The 21,056-nt window shown below is 40.1% G+C and overlaps 1 protein-coding gene across 1 annotated transcript in view; it reads left to right on the top strand.

Moving 5' to 3' along the window:
• The window catches only part of ATP10B (ATPase phospholipid transporting 10B (putative)), a 54,530-nt gene that overhangs the window by 27,296 nt on the left and 6,178 nt on the right, over positions 1 to 21,056 (top strand). The window contains exons 8-18 of the mRNA XM_009817723.2: positions 619 to 871; positions 1,779 to 2,014; positions 9,298 to 9,477; positions 10,036 to 10,621; positions 11,154 to 11,260; positions 11,997 to 12,123; positions 13,631 to 13,815; positions 17,145 to 17,457; positions 18,662 to 18,738; positions 19,275 to 19,400; positions 20,764 to 20,964. Of these exons, the coding sequence (XP_009816025.2) occupies positions 619 to 871; positions 1,779 to 2,014; positions 9,298 to 9,477; positions 10,036 to 10,621; positions 11,154 to 11,260; positions 11,997 to 12,123; positions 13,631 to 13,815; positions 17,145 to 17,457; positions 18,662 to 18,738; positions 19,275 to 19,400; positions 20,764 to 20,964 (2,391 nt within the window). The remainder of the gene's footprint in view (positions 1 to 618; positions 872 to 1,778; positions 2,015 to 9,297; positions 9,478 to 10,035; positions 10,622 to 11,153; positions 11,261 to 11,996; positions 12,124 to 13,630; positions 13,816 to 17,144; positions 17,458 to 18,661; positions 18,739 to 19,274; positions 19,401 to 20,763; positions 20,965 to 21,056) is intronic.

Here is a 21,056-nt window from a genome sequence, read left to right as displayed (position 1 = left end):
AACATTTTATGGGATGGGAGAAAAAAAATCACATTTTCTTTTCAGAATTCTTGATGTAACTGCTGAGATTCAGGTGGACAGAATTTCTTTGATATGAATGAAATGTGAAGATAACTTTCAGAGCTGCTCAGAGATTCCTTGGGGGATTATTCTTCATTACTGAAACAGAATATTTGTGCGTCTTAAGAATTCATTATTATTTAGGGCAAGGAAGCTAGTGGGTGGGAAGTGTTGCGTGCAAAGTGATTGTTTGTGAAACTTTTTTATGTTGAGTTAGTCTGTGCTAGTGTATTCTTCTAGAGTTTCAGGAGGGTAAGATCAGCATGCACCTCAGTTCAGAAAATGTGCTTTGTAAAAGCATCCTCTGAAAGACCCATCTTCAGATTTGGTGTTCTGGGAATCTTGTCTTAAATTTGTCATTTCTTGTCCCTGTTTATCCATTGCTGTTGTGTGCACAATTTTTTTTTCACCCCTGAACTATTATTATTCAGTCCTACAATATGTCTCTAAGAAGAACAGTTTCTCTGAAAATTGTTAGTATACCTGTGCCAAGACATTGCTGATGGAAAGCAGTAAGACTTGTCTCATCCCTCACTGAGAATTTCATCTCTCTTTCAGGTTTTAATCCCCATTTCTCTTTATGTGTCCATTGAGTTAGTCAAGTTGGGCCAAGTCTTCTTAATTCACAATGACATTGACCTGTATGATGAAGAAGCAGATTTACCCATACAGTGCCGCGCCCTAAATATTACTGAAGATCTTGGTCAAATCCAGTATATCTTCTCAGACAAAACTGGGACACTAACAGAAAACAAAATGGTATTTCGGCGCTGTACTGTCGACGGAATTGAGTTTTCACATCAGGAGAATGGTGAGAGGCACTTTTTTATGCTTGCTTTTCTCTCTGAGTAACTAAATGTTATTAATTTAAATATTAATATTTAAATCTACTGAGCCCTCTGACTGAATGTAGAACTTTGTGGATTTGTCTCCATTTTGTGAGGGACTCCTGTTATGGAGATTCACAAAAGAGAAGGTGTTTTAAATGATTCAGAAGTCAGATGGGAAAGGTTTTCATGTTCCCTTTGCAGGCATCTCAGGCTTTGCCCTGCATTCAATACCCACTCAAGAGTGCAAAGAGAACATTTCTAAACAAATGCCAGCCAACCTTTTATAAGCTCACAAATTGAGATTAGTTAGTAATTAAACTCAGCGGGTCCAAAAGTAATTACCATAGTCTTCTGTATGATATGAAAGGTACAGCTACACCTTTTCTTGAGTCGACCCTAGCTGCAGTCCGCATCTGAAGTCTCTTGGCATTAGGTGCTCTCAATCTGGGGGTTTGACTCAGGCCCATTCTTGGCTGCTACTTTCTCTCTCTACATTGTGCAAAGGATTTTATTTAGCTGACAAGCAGCTGCCAAAAAGATGCTTGTGCTCTGTGACTGAAAACATTAGCAAATTTGTGAATTACCATATTTCACTTTCCTGTTCCAGTCAACTGCAAAATGCAGCTAAAGAGACCAAGCATTAGCAGAAGTCCATAAAAGTGACTGATAGCTTTGAAAACACATTTTTGTTGTCTTGCAATAATAAACATTGGAGAGTGGGAGTTGCCAGAAACTGAAGTGGATAGTGAAGTTATTCTGGTGCTGGCTTTTGAGATGTTTTGGCTTTGGTTTAGTTTGTTTCAGGTTTTTTAACCAACCAAGGAATTCCTCCTGAGCAATGCATAAAAACCAGAATAAGAGGTAAGGTTTCATTTTCTCTTTTTACAGCCAGGCGCCTGGAAACCTACAAAGAGTTGGATTTAGATGAGGAAGAGTTTGCAAAACTTCAACACTTCACTCTTCCTCCCATGAATATTGAGAGACCAGCCACTTATAAGCAGAGAACCATGAGACCTTTAAGGAGGTGCCAGAGTGCCAGGGCTCATTTTCAGGGGCATACAAGGAACAGGTCACTCGGTCGTCGTGACAGCAACCAGTCTCAAGTGGCATTCAGCAGTACCATTGTAAGTATGAGCAGACTGACCTAACACATTTTAAGTTCTCCTTTCTGATGCATTTTGTGATGGAAAGCCAACAAGCGGACAGGAGAAATCCAAGCCCTGGTGGAGCTAAGAGAGGGAAGGGGGAGATAAAGCATTGGGGTCCTCGCTTGGAGCGTGCAGGCTGCAGTCAGGGGGGAGCAAGGTGAGGGTTTGGGCATCTGGGTCCTTGTATCAAAGACTGCAGCAGAAGAGTGGGGGCACACAGGTGAGTTTTTGTGACGGTTGCTTGATAGGAGGAGGAGACATGAATTTGGGGTCCAAGGATTGAGACTGTGGTCCATAACAGCAAGAGGTACTTTGCACAAAGAGGAATGAGCTTTTTGTACTGTGCTGGTACACTAAAACACCAGGGAAAATGAGGTGGGGATTCTGGGCTGGGATTGTGCAAGAGGAGCTAGGAACATGAGTCTAGGGCCTGGCTTTGCAGAAACAGGAGGTACAGGTCCTCCTGGGAGATGACGGTCAGGAAGAGGGTATGGGTTTGAAGTCTGAGTTTGATCATAGCTCAGAAAGCCACAAACTACTTCTGCTACTAGGACTGCAGCATATTGCCTCTGTTGAACAAAGTTCAGCCACCCCTGCGCTGTGCATGCAAAATGGCCAAGCGGCACTCTCCAGAGCAGTTCTGGGAGGTTCCTAGTGTGTCAAAAGATAAATGTTGCATTTTTCAAGGCAAAAAAAAAAAAGCAGCACTTCTCACAAAGATAATATAAATTAAGCCAAAAGGGCTTATCAGAATAAGGTCTTAAAACCTGCAAGATGTGGGACCCTGGAGGATGCTGAAAAGCCTTGTCCCCCTTCAGTAGCTAGGTGGCCTCTACTTCGCCCCGAGTACCGACTTGGAAGTACATGTCTTCACTGCAATTCTAGGAAAATCTTAGACTCAGCTCAATTTTAGATCTGAAACGTCCCAAAATCTAACACAATGTAATTGAAGGGTTTTTAAAAAACATTTCAGAAAAGGCTTTTATGGACTGGGAGAATGTCGAACACCTTTAAAATTAGAATTCCAATTAAAATTAAATGCCCAGAAAACCCTTCCAAATCTTGTTTTTTTAAAAAAAAAGTCCAATAAATACAGAATTCTCAGAACTTTATTTTCTGCAGTTGTTCTTGGCAAAGTAGTTTAAGTGGATTATAAGATCCTACTTGCCTCATTCAGTTCCTCTGTCATGTAGTAGATACCAGTCAGTACTCCTCCTGTTCTTGGAATATGGGGGGGTCAGTTGTTATCCTAGTATTTTCCAGCACAGTCCTCATGGAATGTTGAGAACCTCTCCTTGGCTTCTTGAGAACCCATGGGTCATGACTTTTGAGAACCTCTTACGGGTCATGGCTTTTGAAGTGTGATAAAGGAATTTCTTGCCAGTATATTTCCCTAATTATGTTTTTTACTGCCAGGCCTCTTCACTTTCTTCTATAAATAAACTGCCATGTTGGTTTTTTTCCCCCTGTAAAAGCAATATCTGAGGAACTACTAGTAACAAACATCTCCTTTGTAGAGGAAGATTAAGCTGCTGTCATGGAAATAATCAGCCTTAACTGCTAATAGGTGTCACTCTATCTGGATAAATCATTTAACCTCTATGACAAATATGAAGATGTAGTAAAAACGGAGACACTTAGGTATTGCCCAGAGGCTGTCCTGTATGTTGATATCCTTCAAATGATGCATGGCAGTATCTTTCTTTACCAGCCAAGCCACTTCCCTATTAATAAAACAGGGATAGTAAAATTTTCTGTGTCTCTCCGGTTCCTGCCCCTTGGAACTTATATCACCTTGTCTGATGCATCTGTACTTTGCTACAAATCTGGAGCATCCTGAGTACTTCAGTTATACAGACAGTATCATGGGCTTGAACGTATCTCAGTAGTCAAAGTTTCTTAAGAAAAATCCATCTTTGAACAATGTGTGATTGAAAACACAAAGATTGCTATTTGACTTGATTAATTTAAGGCTTGCAGAGCTTCTGGATAAATAGCTCTGTTAAAATAAAAGTATTGAAGTATTCAGTGGCAGTCAGTGATTGTCAAACACAATCCTCACTATGAAATTGTAAGACTCAGCTTCTTCAGATCAACAAAATGCAAGAGGAAAAAAAAGTGCTTTACATAATAAACAACGTAAAGTCCAAAGGCCAGTAGTTGGTATTGTACAATTTGTTGTTGTTGGCTTTTTTCTTAATAAATGTCAAGTTTCCAAGGGTTGATGTGCCAGCCACATGAAACTATTCATGAAAACTGGTAGCCTCAGGTAATAGTAAAATTGAAGAACTTTGCACTGCTGAGAAGACACAGTGGTTTTTGGGTAAGGGTTAGCACAGCATCTGCTATGAGCACCTGCATGTCAGAACTGTTGCCAAGAAACACATTTTAAAGCAAGGGGGGTTAGCATAATAGTATCCTACAAAATGTAAAGAGTTTAATTGGAAAGTAACTGTGCCAAACAAAAGATAATCCTTTACAAATGTCAAACTTACATGTGAACAGTTTTTAAAGGAAAATTATCTATGCAGCGATCACAAAATTTACTTACTCTCAATCAGCCTTACATGAATCAGTGATAAGCAGGTTGCATATGGTATTTTAAGTGCATCTGTACAGTGGTAATTAATTGTGCCTGCAAATCAGCATGTTTGAACTTTGCCTCAGTATTCTGAGCAGTTCTGCAATTAGGAAGCTCTGCAGCTACAGACTGTATTTCAGCATGCCTGTTTGTGAGAGTGTTCTCTGCTTGACAGGTTTTGATGTTTTCCTGAAATCCGAGAAGCTCTTATCAATTAACATGTTCATCTCAGTGCATCTCTGAGATAGAGATGAGGATCATGGGTTTTTCATGGCATTTGATAAAGTTAATTAAAGTGGAGCCTGCAGATCCTAGAAGAATAACTAAATAGCATTGCTTGTCTTTTCTGGAGTAAAAGTAACACAGGTATGATGCAGAGCCTAACTCCTAGGCCTTACCCTCTGGTTTTGCCCCTTCCAATATTTTTGCCATAGTCTTCATGATCCATGGCATTTTGTGGAGCCTCCTTACATACAATTGATGCAGTTCATGAGAAATGATGAATCCTATGTCCAGTTACAAAAATTCAGTGGCAAAGTCTATTCAGTGGGAAGGAGCTTGACCAGGTCTTGGACAATGTAAAAGCAAATTCCTAGCTTATTGTCAGCAATCATATCTCTTGCTATTCTTACTAAACATAAATACAAAGAGATAGAGCTCTACCTATTAACAGTTACACTTGGAAAATTAGAGACTGAGCTGAACAGAACTGTTTGAACACAAATTCAAGCTATTCCGAAAACTTATAGTTGAGAATTGCTGCCAAGACTATAGTGTTTATATTGACACGATAAAAATGTGCAATGTCTGTGTATGTCTTAGGTTTTATGTGGAATGGAAAGGAAAGAACAGTGTAGTCTTTACTTCAGAAATCTCCCAGGATAAATACAGTGACTGATTTATTCATTTCACAAACATTTATGAGAAAACTGGACGGAGACAGACATCACAAAAGCACAGAATGGTTGAGGTGGCAAGGGACCTCTGGAAGTCATCTGGTCCAATCCCCCTGCTCACCTACAGCCAGTTACCCAGGATCATGTCCAGACAACTTTTCAATATCTCCAAGGATGGTGGCTCCACAACCTCTCTGGGCAACCTGTGCCAGTGGTCTGTCACCCTCACAGTAAAAAAGTGTTTCCTGACGTTCAGATGGAACCTCCTGTGTTTCAGATTGTGCCCATTGCCTCTTGCCCTGTCATTGAGCACCACTGAAAGAGCCTGATTCCATCCTTTTTGCACCTCTGTTGAGATGTTTATATACATTAATAAGATCCTCCCTCAGCTTTCTCTTCTCTGAGCTAAACGGTTGTGGCTCTCTCAACCTTTCTTCATATAAGAGATGCTCCAGTCCCTTAATCATATTTGTGGCCTTTCGTTGGACTCTCTCCAGCATGTCCATGTCTCTTTTGAGGTGGGGAATACAGAACTGGACACAGTACTCCAGGTGTGGTCTCACCAGTGCTGAGTAGAGGCTTAGGATCACCTCTGTTGACCTGCTCGCAATACTTTGTCTAATGCAGCCCAGGATACAACTAGCCCTCTTTGCTGCAAGGGCGCACTGCTGGCTCATGTTCAACTCTGTGTCCACCAGGACCCCCAGCTCCTTTTCTACCAAGTTGCTCTCAAGCTGAGTGGCCCCCAGCATATATTGGTGCCTGGGGTTGTTCTTCCCCAGGTGCAGGACTTTGTACTTCTCCTTGTTGAACTTCTTGAGGTTCCTGTCAGCCCATTTCTGCAGCCTGTTGAGCTCCCTCTGGATGGCAGCACGACCCTCTGGTGTATCAGCCACTCCTCCCTGTTAAACAGGACTGGACCCAGTATTGATGATCCCTGAGACACACCGCTAGTCGCTGGCCTCCAACTACATTTTGCACTGCTGATGACCACCCTCTGGGCCTGGCCATTCAGCCAGTTTTCAGTCCACCTCACTGCCTGCTTATCCAGCCTATACAGCAACACCTTGGCTATGAGGATCTTAACAGGAGACAGTGTCAAAGGCCTTACTGAAGTCCAGGTAGAAAATATCCACTGCTCATGGACGCGTCCATATCTAAAGTATCTAATGCAATTGGAAAAAGAATAGACTTACCTGTTCTTTCACACCTCCTGTGAAAACAGAAACTGATTTTCATGCTGCCTGTCTAGCCCTCTGGAGAGAGAGCCTTCAGCCCAACTAGAGGACACCATCTCATTTTAGAACCTAGAAGGTGGCATCGGCCAACTTCCTGGCTTCTTTGGGTACCTTAAAAGGAGACAATGCCAGTAAACTTTATTAATGTGGTTCCTTGTGGCTGCTGCAACTTCTCAGAGGGAAAAATAAAATAATGTATTGCAAAACAACAGAGCTATGGTTGACAGAAGGACTTAAGGGAACTTTAAAAGAGTAGGAAAAATATAAAATGATAAGCAAATTTGGAACCAGATAGAACATTAACATTTACTCTGTCTACCTTTAGGTGTTCTCATGAATTAAGATCGTGACAGTACATTTCCTTCTAGATTTAGTAATTCCAATAAACAGTGCCTTGCTATTATAAGCATTTCATGAAGACATCAGTTGTCCTATTGTCATCAGGTTTTAGTGCCATCAAGTAGAAGAAACGCTATCAAACTAATGAGGAAATCTTAAAAACTGAATGGCACTGGCCATTTTATAATATCAGCATTTTCTTTAACAAAATTGCTAACATTGAAAAGGTGGTACATTTAACTGATCATCATCATTAGTGCTGTTTTATTTCATTTTCTTTTTTTTCTTTGTTTGTTTTATATATGTTCGGGCTGGTCAACGAACAGACTTGTTTGTCTGAATTTTTATCTCCTGAAGTTCCATAAGGCTGGAAATTCAGGTCAGCCTTGCTTTCACTGAATGCGAAAAAGAAAATGAGAAAAACTCTTCCGATAAATATTGATTTTTGTATTATTTTGTTTTTAAAACCTGTCTCTGAGAGTGTAATTGACCTGACAATTTTCTGGTTTTCCAGAGGAAAATTTTGAGTTCAGAACATTTCTGCTGAAGTGGAATACCTACTAATGCATTGTCATTTTTGGCATGAGCTAGAGGCGGGCATTGAGGATAGAGATGCAAAAGAAATTGGGTAGGATGATGATGGATAGGAGAGGCTGAGATTCATGTGTAATAATTTGTGGTTTGTGAGGTTCATTCTAATTGCGGCAATGCATGAGGAAAGTATATGAATAGCTGGGCAAACAGTCAATGAGTTTCTAATCATTCATGTTTTGAACTTAATATCATTCCCAACATAACTGTTTTGAAAGTTGTGTCTGCACATGTGTTCTTCATCGGAATTGTCCAGTTAAGCTATTTGGGATTGCTATACATAGCAAGCACGGTATAGGCCACAGACGCACAGTTACCCACAGTAACTGCTGCAGAACAATATTATGAAAGGGCTTCTAAAGAATGACAGCTTAAACTTTTCAGCCTCTGATTCCATTTAAGAGACCTGAGAAGATAACTAAAAAATCAGACTTGTCCTCAGCATGTATCAGTTTGCTAGAGAAAGCACTGCATCTATACTTAAAACATTTCCCCCTATGTGAAACAAAAAGCATGAAAACACTGAGCCAGAGGAACCAGAGCCTCCTGCAGCAGAGAAAGTGCCAAACCTTATTCCAGCTTTGGATTTCAATCAAGCTCTGTGCTGCAAAATCAGCAGTAGATATATTTGCAATTATTAGGATGATTTAAGAACCGCTATTCCCTTTAGCAAGCAGAAGTTGCAATGCAACATATTCAGCTCAGCACAACACAGCCGTGAAGGTGGTTGGTTGACTTCTGTTGCATATTTAGGGAACTGAGGAAAACTGTGCCAGATTGAAGAAGGAAAGAGTAATAGCTGAGATGAACTAGAAAGCAGCTAAATCACTTTGGCAGTTCCTTAAAGAAGGCATACAAAAGTGTTGGCTCACAGGAAGGTGTCTTTTAAATTTGGAAGCTCTTGTTAAATATGGCCCTGAATTAAATCCAAACCAGACTCTGCTAACATGAAATTTCCATTAAAAGTAATACTCTTATAGCCTTACATCAGATTAAATTGTAGGTAAATGACACTGTTAAGTAGTCTGGCTTGCAAATTTAGGTTTGATTAGAAAGAGTGTAGTAGTAAAATTACAGTAACATTTCAGGAACAAATGAAGTATGTATGTATTTATTTATTTATTGTAAAAACTGAGGAGGAACGGTTTGAGACAGCTTCTCTTTCTGGGTGCAAAGCAAAATGACTCTGGAAACAAGAAGTGATACTGCTGTAACCAAGCCATAAGCACAATATATTCTCTGTTGAAATAACAATCAGCTCCCACACTGAAATGGGAAATCCCAAGTCCACTTCCATCTGGAATGCCTTTTAATTCAGTAGTCAGCAGTTTCAGAGTTGGGGGATGCAGTATAGATTATTCATGATTTCTAGTAGATCTCAAATGAAAATTCTGAAATCATCTTCTATTTCAAGATGCATTTCCTTCTAATTATCTAGCTATGCAGCTTTTAGAAATGTATTTTTTCCCTAGATGTTAAGTACAAAAGGCATTTACCTTCCACAATTCTAGGTTTAAATTCAACAAGAGGCAAGAAGAAGCTATCAAGTTGATAGTTCTTCCTTGAGGACAAGGGTAAATGGGAATAATCCTCATTAAGTAATTTCTCTTCCAGGAAAAGGATGTGACTCCCGATAGCAGGCTGCTGAGGCGAGTGAGAGAAGCTGCACTCCAGACTGAAAATCTTTCTCCTTTTATATATATGAAGACTTCCACATCCCTTACTGACTTTTTTATTGCCCTTGCCATCTGCAATACAGTCCTGGTCTCCACAGCTACCGAGCCAAGACAAAGGGTAATCTAATTTACGTTAGTATATGAGGAAAATTGATTATGCTTCCATGTAACAACGTAGAGCAGTGTTCAGTGAAACCTGAAATGGTGAAAAATAGTTTATTTGGGAGTTCTTCTCTAGTTCTTTTACCTTTTGTGTAATATCTACTGTTTCCCCACCTGTGTATATCCCTTCCTAACATGGTTTTTTATGTTCAATGAGTAGCTATGGCTACCACAGTATCTGCACTTTTTCTTTTAGATTTTATATTGTATATACTGTAAGAAGCATGTTGAACATACTGGGTTTTCTCTGATGTCCCAGACCATTGACAGAACATCAAGGACCTTGATTCCATCTCTGCTTCAGAGGTAGAGATACAAATCACCATCAAATTTGGATGCCAACTCACCTGTGACTCCTCTATTGAATTCCCCCACCACAGTTAAATAGGGGGAAAAAAAAAGTTGTTTTTCTAGTTATCGTCATTTAGATACAGAAAAATATATTGATGTTTTGAAAAGTATCTTGTAGTCCACATTTATTTGGTTTTAACCATAGGTTTTCGCATATTTCTAGGTCACAGTTCCACCACCAATAAAACCTTCAGGAATCACCCTGGAGAAGATCCATCAGATATTTCAGCGGCTAAAATTAGCAAGCCTTAGTCAGTCTTTTTCATCATCTCAGTCTAGTTCAGACCTAGGCGCTAGCTTCAGCACAAAGAACACCGAGGAGCACCTTGCTGCATTGGATTGCTGTGACAATGACAATGACTGCTGTGCCGGCAGTAGAGGCGATGAGCTCCAGGGCAAGGGCAGCACAGATATTGGGAGTGCTTCCTTGGACGAGGTTTTTAAATCCGTGACTAACAGTTCTTTGCCAACAGACTTTTGTTATGAGGCTGAGAGCCCAGATGAGGCAGCGCTTGTCTACGCTGCCCAGGCATACAGTTTTACTTTAGTGTCCCGAACTCCTGAACAGGTGACTGTAAGGTTGCCACAAGGCACACTCCTGACTTTCGATATTCTCTACACCTTGGGATTTGACTCAGTAAGGAAAAGGATGTCTGTAGTGGTGAGACACCCACTAACCAAGGAGATTGTTGTCTACACAAAAGGAGCTGACTCTGTTATAATGGACTTGCTGGAAGACTCTGCCAAAGGTAATCAGCCAATAAGCTATTTCTGTTGTGTCTCCTATAAAGAAACACAAGAAGTTTGCAGTACTCTTTTCTGCATGAAATGTTATATCTAGGCATTAGAAGTGTAAAAAAAGAATAAGCTTTCTCTAGTGTTATCCTTGCAGATCAGAACTGAGGTATTTATTTAACCTGAGTAGTGCTTAGAATATGGAATGGGCTAATTAAAATTCACTGACAGCGCTAACCCATGTGGATTGTGTACTCTGCAATAATACTGTCATAAGGGCCTGACCATTGTATTTCAGCTTGTCAGCAAGAGTGCTATAACATTAAGAAACAAACAAACAAAAAAACCCAAGTAGGTATCTTAAAGGAAACAAGGATCTTTAGCAAGCTTTCAGCTTACGTACAACCAACACTTTTGAGCTTTTAAAGGAATTGCTATTACACTGGAATCCAGTTTTCTCTAATGCCCAGTCTTTTTTAATCTTAGGCCATTAGGTCTGAAATGATCTGTGCTTAAAATATGGAATCTTTTCCTTGTATTTCACAGCTAACGTTAGTGCAGAGAAGAGAATGAAAAGAATAAAAGAAAAAACACAGAAGCATCTAGACTACTATGCCCGTGATGGCCTACGAACTCTGTGCATAGCTAAGAAGGTAGGAGGGCACTAGTCTAATACTGTTTACAGCTTTGTAAACAGTAGATATATGTCAATAGATATATGTAACAGTTATAATTCTTTCTGCTTCAGACAACAAGCCAGATACAGCCCATCTTTTGTCCCTCTATTTGACTGCTCTGCAGTCTTTTTTTCCTCTTTTTCCTCAGTGTGAGCAGGTGATGGATTTTTGGTCAGCCTCAAAACATTCATTTCTCATTCTCTTTTTGTAGCTCTAGCTGACCTTCTCTACAGTGATTCCAAGCAAGAAATAAAAAGTCTGTAGAGAAGCCAACCTTTTTCTGTTTTGCTTGGCATTCAGCTTTCAAAAACCTTGCCCTCAGCCTGGGTTAGTACATCTTAGCCTGATACTCTAATACAGAAGTTGTCTATGTGCAACAAATAGGTCATATTCAAGCTCTGGAGAAATGTAGGGCAACCTTCAGAAATTGTGTGTTCCAGTTCAGAGTCCCAACTAAGGGCTGCGTGATCAGGAGTTTCTCTAGGTCATGTTTTTAAGTCTCAGCTGTAGGCCATTTACACAAACAGGAAGGCAGGTCTATTTTTCTCATGACTATTAGTTCTTGTAGTCTTCTCTTGGAAAAGTTTGTTATTTTAAAGGTGACACAGTACTTTACCAGCCTGGATAGGAGTTAAGTCTCTGTGATCCAGAATGCTGGCATTCTTCTCTTATTTAAATTTAAAATGAGCTTTGTTTAAATTGTGTTACGCAGGTCTTAAATGAACATGACTTTCAAAAATGGGCCAATTTTCGTCGGGAGGCAGAAGCTGCAATTGACAACAAAGATGAGCTGTTAATGGAGACAGCACAGCATCTGGAGACCAAACTCACCTTGCTGGGTAGCTAAAAATAAGAATTGTCATTGCATGAAGTATCACTTGCTCTCCTGTGATATTCTTGGCAATAAGACAGACAACAGCGTATACTAATTTATATCAAAAAGTCTTCCTCTGAGGTTTGGAAATCTCAGGGCTAGGGTATACAGTCCAATGACAGTGTCTAAACAAATTCTCGTGCGTTTTGAGCAGCAGTAACTTTGAAAAAGTGTATTGAAACTATCATGTGCCAGGAGCAAAGAACATGTACATCAGCTGTTACTGTGGCTCAGCTGACACAGTAGATAATGAAGTTCCCATAATTCAATCATGTGTCTGTGTCCTCAGATAAACCTATAAAATACTATACATTAACTTCAGTTTTGAGCACAAATTCCAAGGGAATTTTGGTAATTAAACTGTATTATAAAAAACGGTAACTTAAACTGGTGTCCACACACAGGCATTTTTGCTAGTGAATTCCTGCTGTTGTTGCATTGTCATGCTTGCTTTCTGCACTTTGTAAAAGGATATTTCATGTTAAAACTTACATTCATTGGCACTCATGCATCATTCGTCACTGTCGTATCTAACAACACTATTCTGTTAAATTACAGATCACTTCAGTGCTTTCTTTCCTACTTTGTTTCCAAACATTTTGTTCTTTAAGACTTTGATTTTCAGAGTTGTCTCAGTCTCATCTTCCTGTGAGTACAATCTTTTCCATACTTCATTATCCTGAATTTCTGTGATTGCAAGCTATTAGCATTATGGCTTCTCATAATCTCTGCAGTGATTTAAAAAATTAGAGTAATAACAGTAAATGCCATAAGCAGAACCACATAAGAGGTAATGTAGATCTTGTCAGAATCTATTACCTTTGCCAACTCTTAAGGCCCTGTGTGCTTTCATACTTTATTTCACAAAAAGTGTTCTTTTAGCTTAAATCAATAACTATCTTTAAGTATCACAGTTACAGCATCTTCAAACTGACCTCTAGTGGAAGAGATAAGGAGTACTGTAACATTCAGATGGTGATGCACCATCAGGATGAGTGTTGGCATCTGCTTCTAGGTTTGCGCATTTTCAAAAGAAAACTTACTGTACCGTTTCTTCTCCCTTTGATGGGTGAAGCATCTAACTTGACAATAGGGATAGCATTCATTTAGATAGTCAAAGTTCATCTTTTCTGGTTGCTTTGATGGGACTTAATGCGGTACTTTAAAAATGCATATGGTGTAATTCCTCTGCCAATACACTGTCATTTTGGATTATTAAGAAGAAATGAAATGCATTGTTCTAGAAACGAGTAAAATGAAGAGCCAGAATTTGATTGCTGACACATTCAGATCCTAATCCAAATGCAGATCTTGTGCCTGTGTGTTTATTTGCTGAACGCTACCTTGGCTCAGCTCTTGATAAATTCAGGATCACGACTGGAAGTCAGAGACCTTTTCTTAAGAAAGAAAATAGCAACGTGATTTCCAAACGAAAGAAAACTAGTTCACTACTTCTTTTCCTGTTTGCCCAGGAGCAACAGGGATTGAAGATCGGCTCCAAGATGGAGTGCCTGACACTATTGCAGCTCTTCGAGAAGCTGGGATAAAAATCTGGGTCTTGACAGGAGACAAACAGGAAACAGCGGTTAACATTGCATATTCCTGTAAACTCCTGAACCAAAGAGACACTGTCTTCACCATTAACACTGAAAATAAGGTGAGTACAGAGAGATGCACAGAATTTGCTATCTTTCGCTTTCTTTGTGTCTTGCAGCTTGGCACTGCTTTGCTTTAGGCTGCATTCAACACAAGAAAACAGCCAACCAAAAACCCACAAAGCAGTATTAGGCCAGAAGCTCTTTAGACCACATGTAACAGGAAGAATTGGAACAGTTATGCAGGCAGTTATGTAGAGTTTTATTCAATTAAAATACAATGATTTTTCCAAAAGAAAGTATTCTTTTAAAGAAATGACCCGAATAGTGAGCTTTAGAAAGAAGGTAATATGCAGTTTAAGTGCCTGATTCCTTAATAATATTGATATCTGGCTTTTCACCTTGCAATGAAAATTTCAGTTAGAATGTTATTTTAACTCCAGGTGATATGTGTAGGAAGACATTTGGAAAGTACTGTATGAATCAGTCTGGAAAATGTATGCAGGTGGAGATTTAATTAAATTCAGAACTTTCTAGTAACATGTTCCCTAATAGGATTAGGCTTAATCGGAAATTCATTAATGAACAATTTAATCCAGTATCTTTTTGTATAAGCAGCATTTCACCATCTTGGAAACCTAAATGTAGTCCTTGTGGGGTGGTTAAAAACACAGTCACTTTCTTGACATTCGATGGTGATACACGTACTGGTGTACACAGATACTCCCTGAATTTTCATGGGCAATAAGAAGGTCAGGCAGTAGGCAAAGCAAACATACTCCAAAATGAGGATAATCACTTCAAGGGTGCGTCTGTCAGCTCCTGTGACTCACTAAAATACAGTGAGCAATCTGTGGTGCAATCTGTGACTATTCCTGAAACCGTCTGAATGGAAGAGAGAAAATAGAGTCCTAACTTTCGAAGAGGGTGAATGCCATTAAGGGTGGTGAAAGTAAAAGGCTTTAGAAAAGCAACCTTGGCTTTTGCAGATTGTGAAGCAACACAAACAGGGTACCAGGAAAACCATGCCTTGCCTTCGGAAAGCAGGATGGCCATTGCTACGCACAGCCTAGTGTCTCATCCCTCCGGGCATCCTGGTGGGACAGATGGCTTTGTGAGATGGATTTAGGGGAGAGTGAGTTCAGGCATTATGGTTAAACCAGACTCATTTGCTGAGAAGTCAACCCTGACCATTTCTAAAGCCCAAAAACAGGGTCCAAAATGCCAGCTGTGCTGCCCTCTTCGTTTTCTTGCCAGTGACCTCTTACTTCCCCTATAGCCCCGAGTGCCTCGGAGGCACCCCAGGCAGCAGCCGCTGCCCTTTTCCCAGCGTGCTGCTCTGTCCTGTTTATGCAGCGTACGCTTGCGGCCCGGGCTCAGCAGTCGCAGGCGTTACCATGAGACGAGCCTTTCCGTGGGTAGACAGGAGGTTGAGGAGGGAAGGCGGGACTTCTTTCTGCAACTGGGCGAGTCACTGGTCCCAGCTGCCTCAGTTTTTCTCCCCACAGAAGAAGGGTTACAGATACAAGCTTGCCTTTCTCTATAAAGCTATTGTGAGGATTAATTAAATATAGTTAAAATACTGACTCTTTTTCTTCTGATAGGCAATTGTATAGAGCAGCTAGATGGCCTACTTTCTAACTGCTTTTGTCTGCAGTTAGCAGCTCTCCAAACAAGAATAAAATCCTATGCAAATGTCTCTCTCTTTTAATGTCAGGGAAATAGGGAAACACGCAAAGCTGATATGGAATTAGGCACAGAATACATTCCTTGCTTCAATGTGTAATTTCATTTGATACGCATATCTGCTTTAACGCAAGGCAGAATGAATATATTTAGGATGGAAATTAGAAGATGGTTTCTGTCAGAGAAGTGATGCTGCAGGTGGGACCACCCTGGCTCCGGGAAACACAGGCATGTGCACTTACCCAGAGCACCCTACATGGCCCCGATCCATGCTCAGGTGCAAGCTGCGCACATATGGGTGCTTGTGTGAATACATGTGGTTCAGTGGCACTGGAGTTGCTCCACGATAAGATTTAGCTCCCTCCCTTTCAAAACGAAGCCGAGGACACTGCTTCTGAAAGTGTCTCCCAATGGCAGCAGCGGGGAAAAACAAATAATACATACAAAGGGTTTAACCCAGTAATTTTGCCAAAGTTAACCCTTGAACTGGCTTCTGTGGGAAGGGACTCTCTTTTCCCCCTGAGCCCAGCAGCTTATTCAAACACTGAAGATTGAGTATCTTCCAGGAAGAAGCAGCACAAGTAGGTAGTTTGGGGGGTTCATTTAAAAAGGCAAGCCAAGACAAACCAGGAATTTCCACTACAGTTTTTGGTTTGTTCACAGAAAGATGATGCTGCTTTGCTATTTTTTAGGAGTTTTCAGTGTGCGGGCTAGATGCATCTTTTTATTACATGTCAGAGGCACATTTGATTCCAGAACCTCCCACTTAAGTGTAATTTAAATCTTGCAAACATCCTACACATATACCTTATGCAACATAAAGTGAAAATAACATTTCAGAACTGAATCATCACTCAATAAAGCTGACAGAAAAGGTAGGAAAGGGAGCGATTAGCTCCTCAGGTGTTCAGTGCCATGCACCAGAAGGAGGACTTTTAGTACTAACAGGCAGCAAAATAACCTTTAGATCATTCTGGGTTTTCTCTGATGGTGGCGTGCCAAATTAAAAGATCTGTATGGGAGAGGTAAAAGTGCTCCCCTTAAATCTGCTTGTATCTGATACTAAGTCAGTTCCAGTTGTCTGCATCTGAAAGGGGACTTTGGCCCAAAATGGGGTAAATTTGCTAAGAAGGAAAGACTTAGTTTGTGTTTGAGGCACAGTGCTGAGAAATATGAAGCTTTATTGCTGTCCTTAACTGTGACACACAGCTGATTTGTGACCTAGAAAAGGCCAAACTGTCAAAGTTACTGGGTAATTTTGAAAATCTGAACCTCTTGTTTCACTACAGCAGTTTATTTCTGAGGGAAGCAAATGCTGCAATATCTCACATCATTCATATCAGAAATAGATTTTTTAAATCCCCTTTAGAAAGAAAAGATTTTTTTAATATTTCTGTACTCTCATGACTGCAAATACAAATATGTCCTCCTGATGTGAAGATTATTTTCTTTTCTTTTAAAATAATTTCTTACTACATTTAACTAGCTGATAAGATGCGCAGTGTTTTCACTGAAGGATTTGATGACGTCATTGAAATAATCTCCAATCTTATGAATCAATGTGGTTCTCAGTCAGTTTTCCCTAATGTTTATCTGATAGGCTTAAACCCAGTGGCATGACTATACAAACCTACGCTTTGTAAGTGCCGTGCTGTAGAGGGAGATGGAGATAACTATTTCTAGAACCACTTCTGTTTTCTCGCAGGAAACATGTGAATCTCTCTTGAATTTAACCTTGGAAGAGGTGAGGAAGAATTATGAAGTTGAAAAACCACAGAGGAAATTTTTTGGCATTACCCCAACGTCTTTCTCAGCCTCTGAGGCCCTCAGTCCTGAGTTCGGACTGGTGATTGATGGACGGACACTGAACGTCATCTTCCAGGGGGGCCTGGAGGAGAAGTTCCTGGCGCTGACGAAGCACTGCCGCTCGGTGCTCTGCTGCCGTTCCACCCCTCTTCAGAAAAGCATGGTGGTCAAGCTCGTCCGGAGGCAGCTTAAAGTGATGACCCTGTCGATAGGTACCTCCATTCTGAATCTCACAGGAGAAAGGGCGAAGCAGGTTCTTTCTTTATGAGTTATGGACATGTATGGAATATATTGTATGAGCTATTTCTTGTGCCTCAGATAGATACAGTGGGAAAATAGCATTGAATAGTCTTTCCTGATCAAAAACCATGTGAAAGTCCTTATTTGGTTTTCACTGAGCAAATCTGGCCTCCATTTAAACAAGATGAAGGCACTCCAAATTCCAAATCTCCCAGCAGTCCCTTTCACGCACACCAGTACAAACGTATGTACACATTCCCTCCAGAATGCCCTCGCTTTGGGCGTGGAAAGCAGTCAATAGTAGTCACTGTTTTGTCTTTTAGTAAAGCTCTTTTCCTGTCAGCTTTTCCCAAGGGGTGAAAACAGAGTTATCCCCAGAGTGGTGGGGATCCAAGCACTGACCCATTTGCTTTTTACTGCCAAATAATCTGAAATGCTTTGAGTTTCCTGCTCCACTTTTGGTAAGTGATCCCACTAAAATCCTTGCAGAATTGATTTTTATGACTTAAAACTAAAAAATACACCTCTGTGGACCAAACAGAAAAGGAAGACTCTGATGTATTTTAAAAATTCTTGCTTTTCCTTAGAGTTCAAAATATAAGCTTTCAGCCTTCTGCTTCATTTATTTTGCTTTACCAGCCAACCTAATTCACAATCTCCACATTGCAGGCAACAACCGCTGTTCTTCCCATGGAAATTTGCTTATGTATTTAACATATCGCTGCAAGTTGAAATGAGCAGAATAACTCCTGAAACTGGCTTGTTAGATTGTCAATTGCAATCAAATTTATCATATAATTTGGAGAATTCATTGAAGTAGGGTGCTGCAAAGCATGTTGCTGAGCATATGGAGTTCACCAAGCAGAAACATAAGAACCAATACAGATGTAGATGGTGTCGGGGTGTCCATGTCACCACCCAGCTGGTCCCAGCGTCAGGCTTAGTCCTGGTGGAACCAGGTCTCCTGGGAAGGAGGATGTTCCAACCAAGATCAGAGCCTAGAGGTCATGATTGCTTGATGCTGAGCATCAGTTACCCTAATTAAGACGCACGGTACTACAGAATAGCCTTTGTTTATCAGCATAGCTGGGGTTTTTTGCTTGTTCTGACATAGGCGTTTTCTATTAAGCACCCTTTCTTGCACCTTTCTTGTTCCCTCCTGTCCTCCCATTCTAGGTGATGGTGCAAATGATGTAAGTATGATTCAAGCAGCTGATGTTGGAATTGGAATATCTGGCCAAGAAGGCATGCAGGTATCCCTTCTATTTATTTCCTTTTCTCTTTTGTCACATGGTCTCTTGCTGCTTTATAACTTTCATAGCAGCCCTGTACTCTTGAGTGTCATCTTAAAAACGCAAGTTGGCATCATTACTATCGTAAATTAATATGCAGTTCGTAATTATGGGTCCAGCCAAAAAAGAGTGGTTTGAGCCAACAATTAGAATGCATGGACAAACGTGTGTTTGCTCATAAGCCTGGAAAATGAGCAGATGCCTGTCCAGTGTTAGGTTAGCATCTGGTTTCTGAATAATCTCTGCTATAGCATTTCCAGGTTTTGTTGATTCTCTTTCAGTGTTTTCTGCCCCAAATTCTTTCCCATACATCCCCCTTCCTCATTCTCCTAAGATGGAGAGTTCTGCAGAGACAGAAAGTTCTGACTATTTTCTCAATTTCTTTTTTTCAACAATATTCAAGAGTAGGAAATAATTTCAATGTCCGCGTTCAAATTTCATCACATTGTGTGGGAAAAAGATATATTGTAAATTAACTTCTATTCTTTTTACCAAAGGCTGTGATGGCTAGTGACTTTGCAATATCCCGATTTAAACATCTCAAAAAACTTCTTCTTGTCCATGGGCATTGGTGTTATGCTCGCCTGGCAAAGATGGTGATTTACTTTTTCTACAAGAATGTGGTAAGTTTATTAATATTCTGGAAGCTCTCATCCCAGCAAGGGTTAAGCCCAGGCCTGGGTTTTTTTTTGCTTTTGTTTTTGTTTTTTGCAGGTTATACTCTCTTACTTCTTATGAAGCTACAGTTCCTGTTTCTTCACTTTGCCTGTTTGTAGTATGCTACCTCCTTCTTAGTAATATGCTGCATAAAGCATTACGGAAAATATGGGCTCTAAATATATTTTGAAACAGCTTTATTCCAAAAGGAGAAAGGACTCAAGGGTTAGTAACTTTTATATGGTAGTTCAAGAAACTTTATTAATAACACCCATAAGCCTCAAAATAAAATTTGCATAAGGAAGAGCAGATTATTAGTGCTAGAATATAGAAGATGACTCTGCACTAAGAATTTGTTGCCTGTGAAACCTCTGAATTTTTGCATTTAATTTGACAAGAACCACTTGCAAGTAATGATGAAGTAATATCTGGCATTTTTATTTAAAATTTAATGTATATGCAAATGAGCTGTGCATTGAAGAATAATGTAAAGTGGAAAAACCTGATGGTAATACAGTTTCTAAGACTGTGCAAACAAGTCCATTTGACATGAAATACACTCTGAGCATGAAAGACTATTTACTTAGAATTCAGAGTACCTGGTTGTTGTTTTTTTAATAATTTTGAATAAGGATTACTTCTTATCAGTGTTAAAATTTGTAGTGGAAATGGAAACTTTTTTTTTTCTTTATTGGGCATCCTTTTAGAGTTCAAAGGATATTTATTTGCAATGCAAAATAGCTCTCCAGACTGGGATGCTGCTGTTCTATTACCTCCCCAGTACCACCAGGGAGCAGGAGGCCTTCGATTCCACATGGACAACCAGTTTGTAAAAAGATTTTAAAATCTGGTGCTCAGAGCTGTGAACAGTTTACTTAATTATTCTCTGATATTTTCTTAAAGAAACTTAATGGCTTTTAAAAAGCTGTATCACAGTGGATTGGTGTGAAGTAGACCCTTAAGATATACTGCTTTATGGAATAAAGTGCAGAGCTGTCTACTGACGGTACCTTTACCCAAAATGATGTGTTCTTGGGAGACTCTGTTAATAACCAATGTACTACATAAACCTTGTACGTGGAACTATGAGAAACATAGACCATCTATGCATTGCAAACTAAAAAGTCCAGATCAGCTGTAAGAACAGGGAGCAGCGTGGGGAAAGGAAGAGGACGTAAAGGAGAGGCCACAGGAAAGGTGCAGCTCCACGACTCCCGCAACCAAAAGAGAAATTAAATCACATCAGCATGAAGGATGTGCTTCTGCGCATGTGGGGAGCCACAGTTCAGCTTGTAACAGGATATTGTGTTTGTATTTGCTTCTCTACAGAGCTACGTCAACCTGCTCTTCTGGTACCAGTTCTTCTGTGGGTTCTCAGGCAGCACAATGATAGATTACTGGCAGATGATTTTTTTCAATCTCTTCTTCACCTCGATGCCCCCTCTTCTCTTTGGAGTCCTGGATAGAGATGTTTCTGCAGAAACTCTTCTAGGTTTGCCTGAGTTGTACAAGAACGGACAAAATTCAGAGGTGTGTCTTGATTGCTGAAATAACTGCTTGATAAGCCAAAGGACCATAGGTTTTTTGGTTTTGTGAGGAGGGAAGGAAGAGAAGAGTTTAGA

This window comes from Gavia stellata, chromosome 16, assembly GCF_030936135.1.
Source record: "Gavia stellata isolate bGavSte3 chromosome 16, bGavSte3.hap2, whole genome shotgun sequence".
Lineage (NCBI taxonomy): Eukaryota > Metazoa > Chordata > Aves > Gaviiformes > Gaviidae > Gavia > Gavia stellata.
This window is presented reverse-complemented; position numbering and strand designations above follow the sequence as displayed.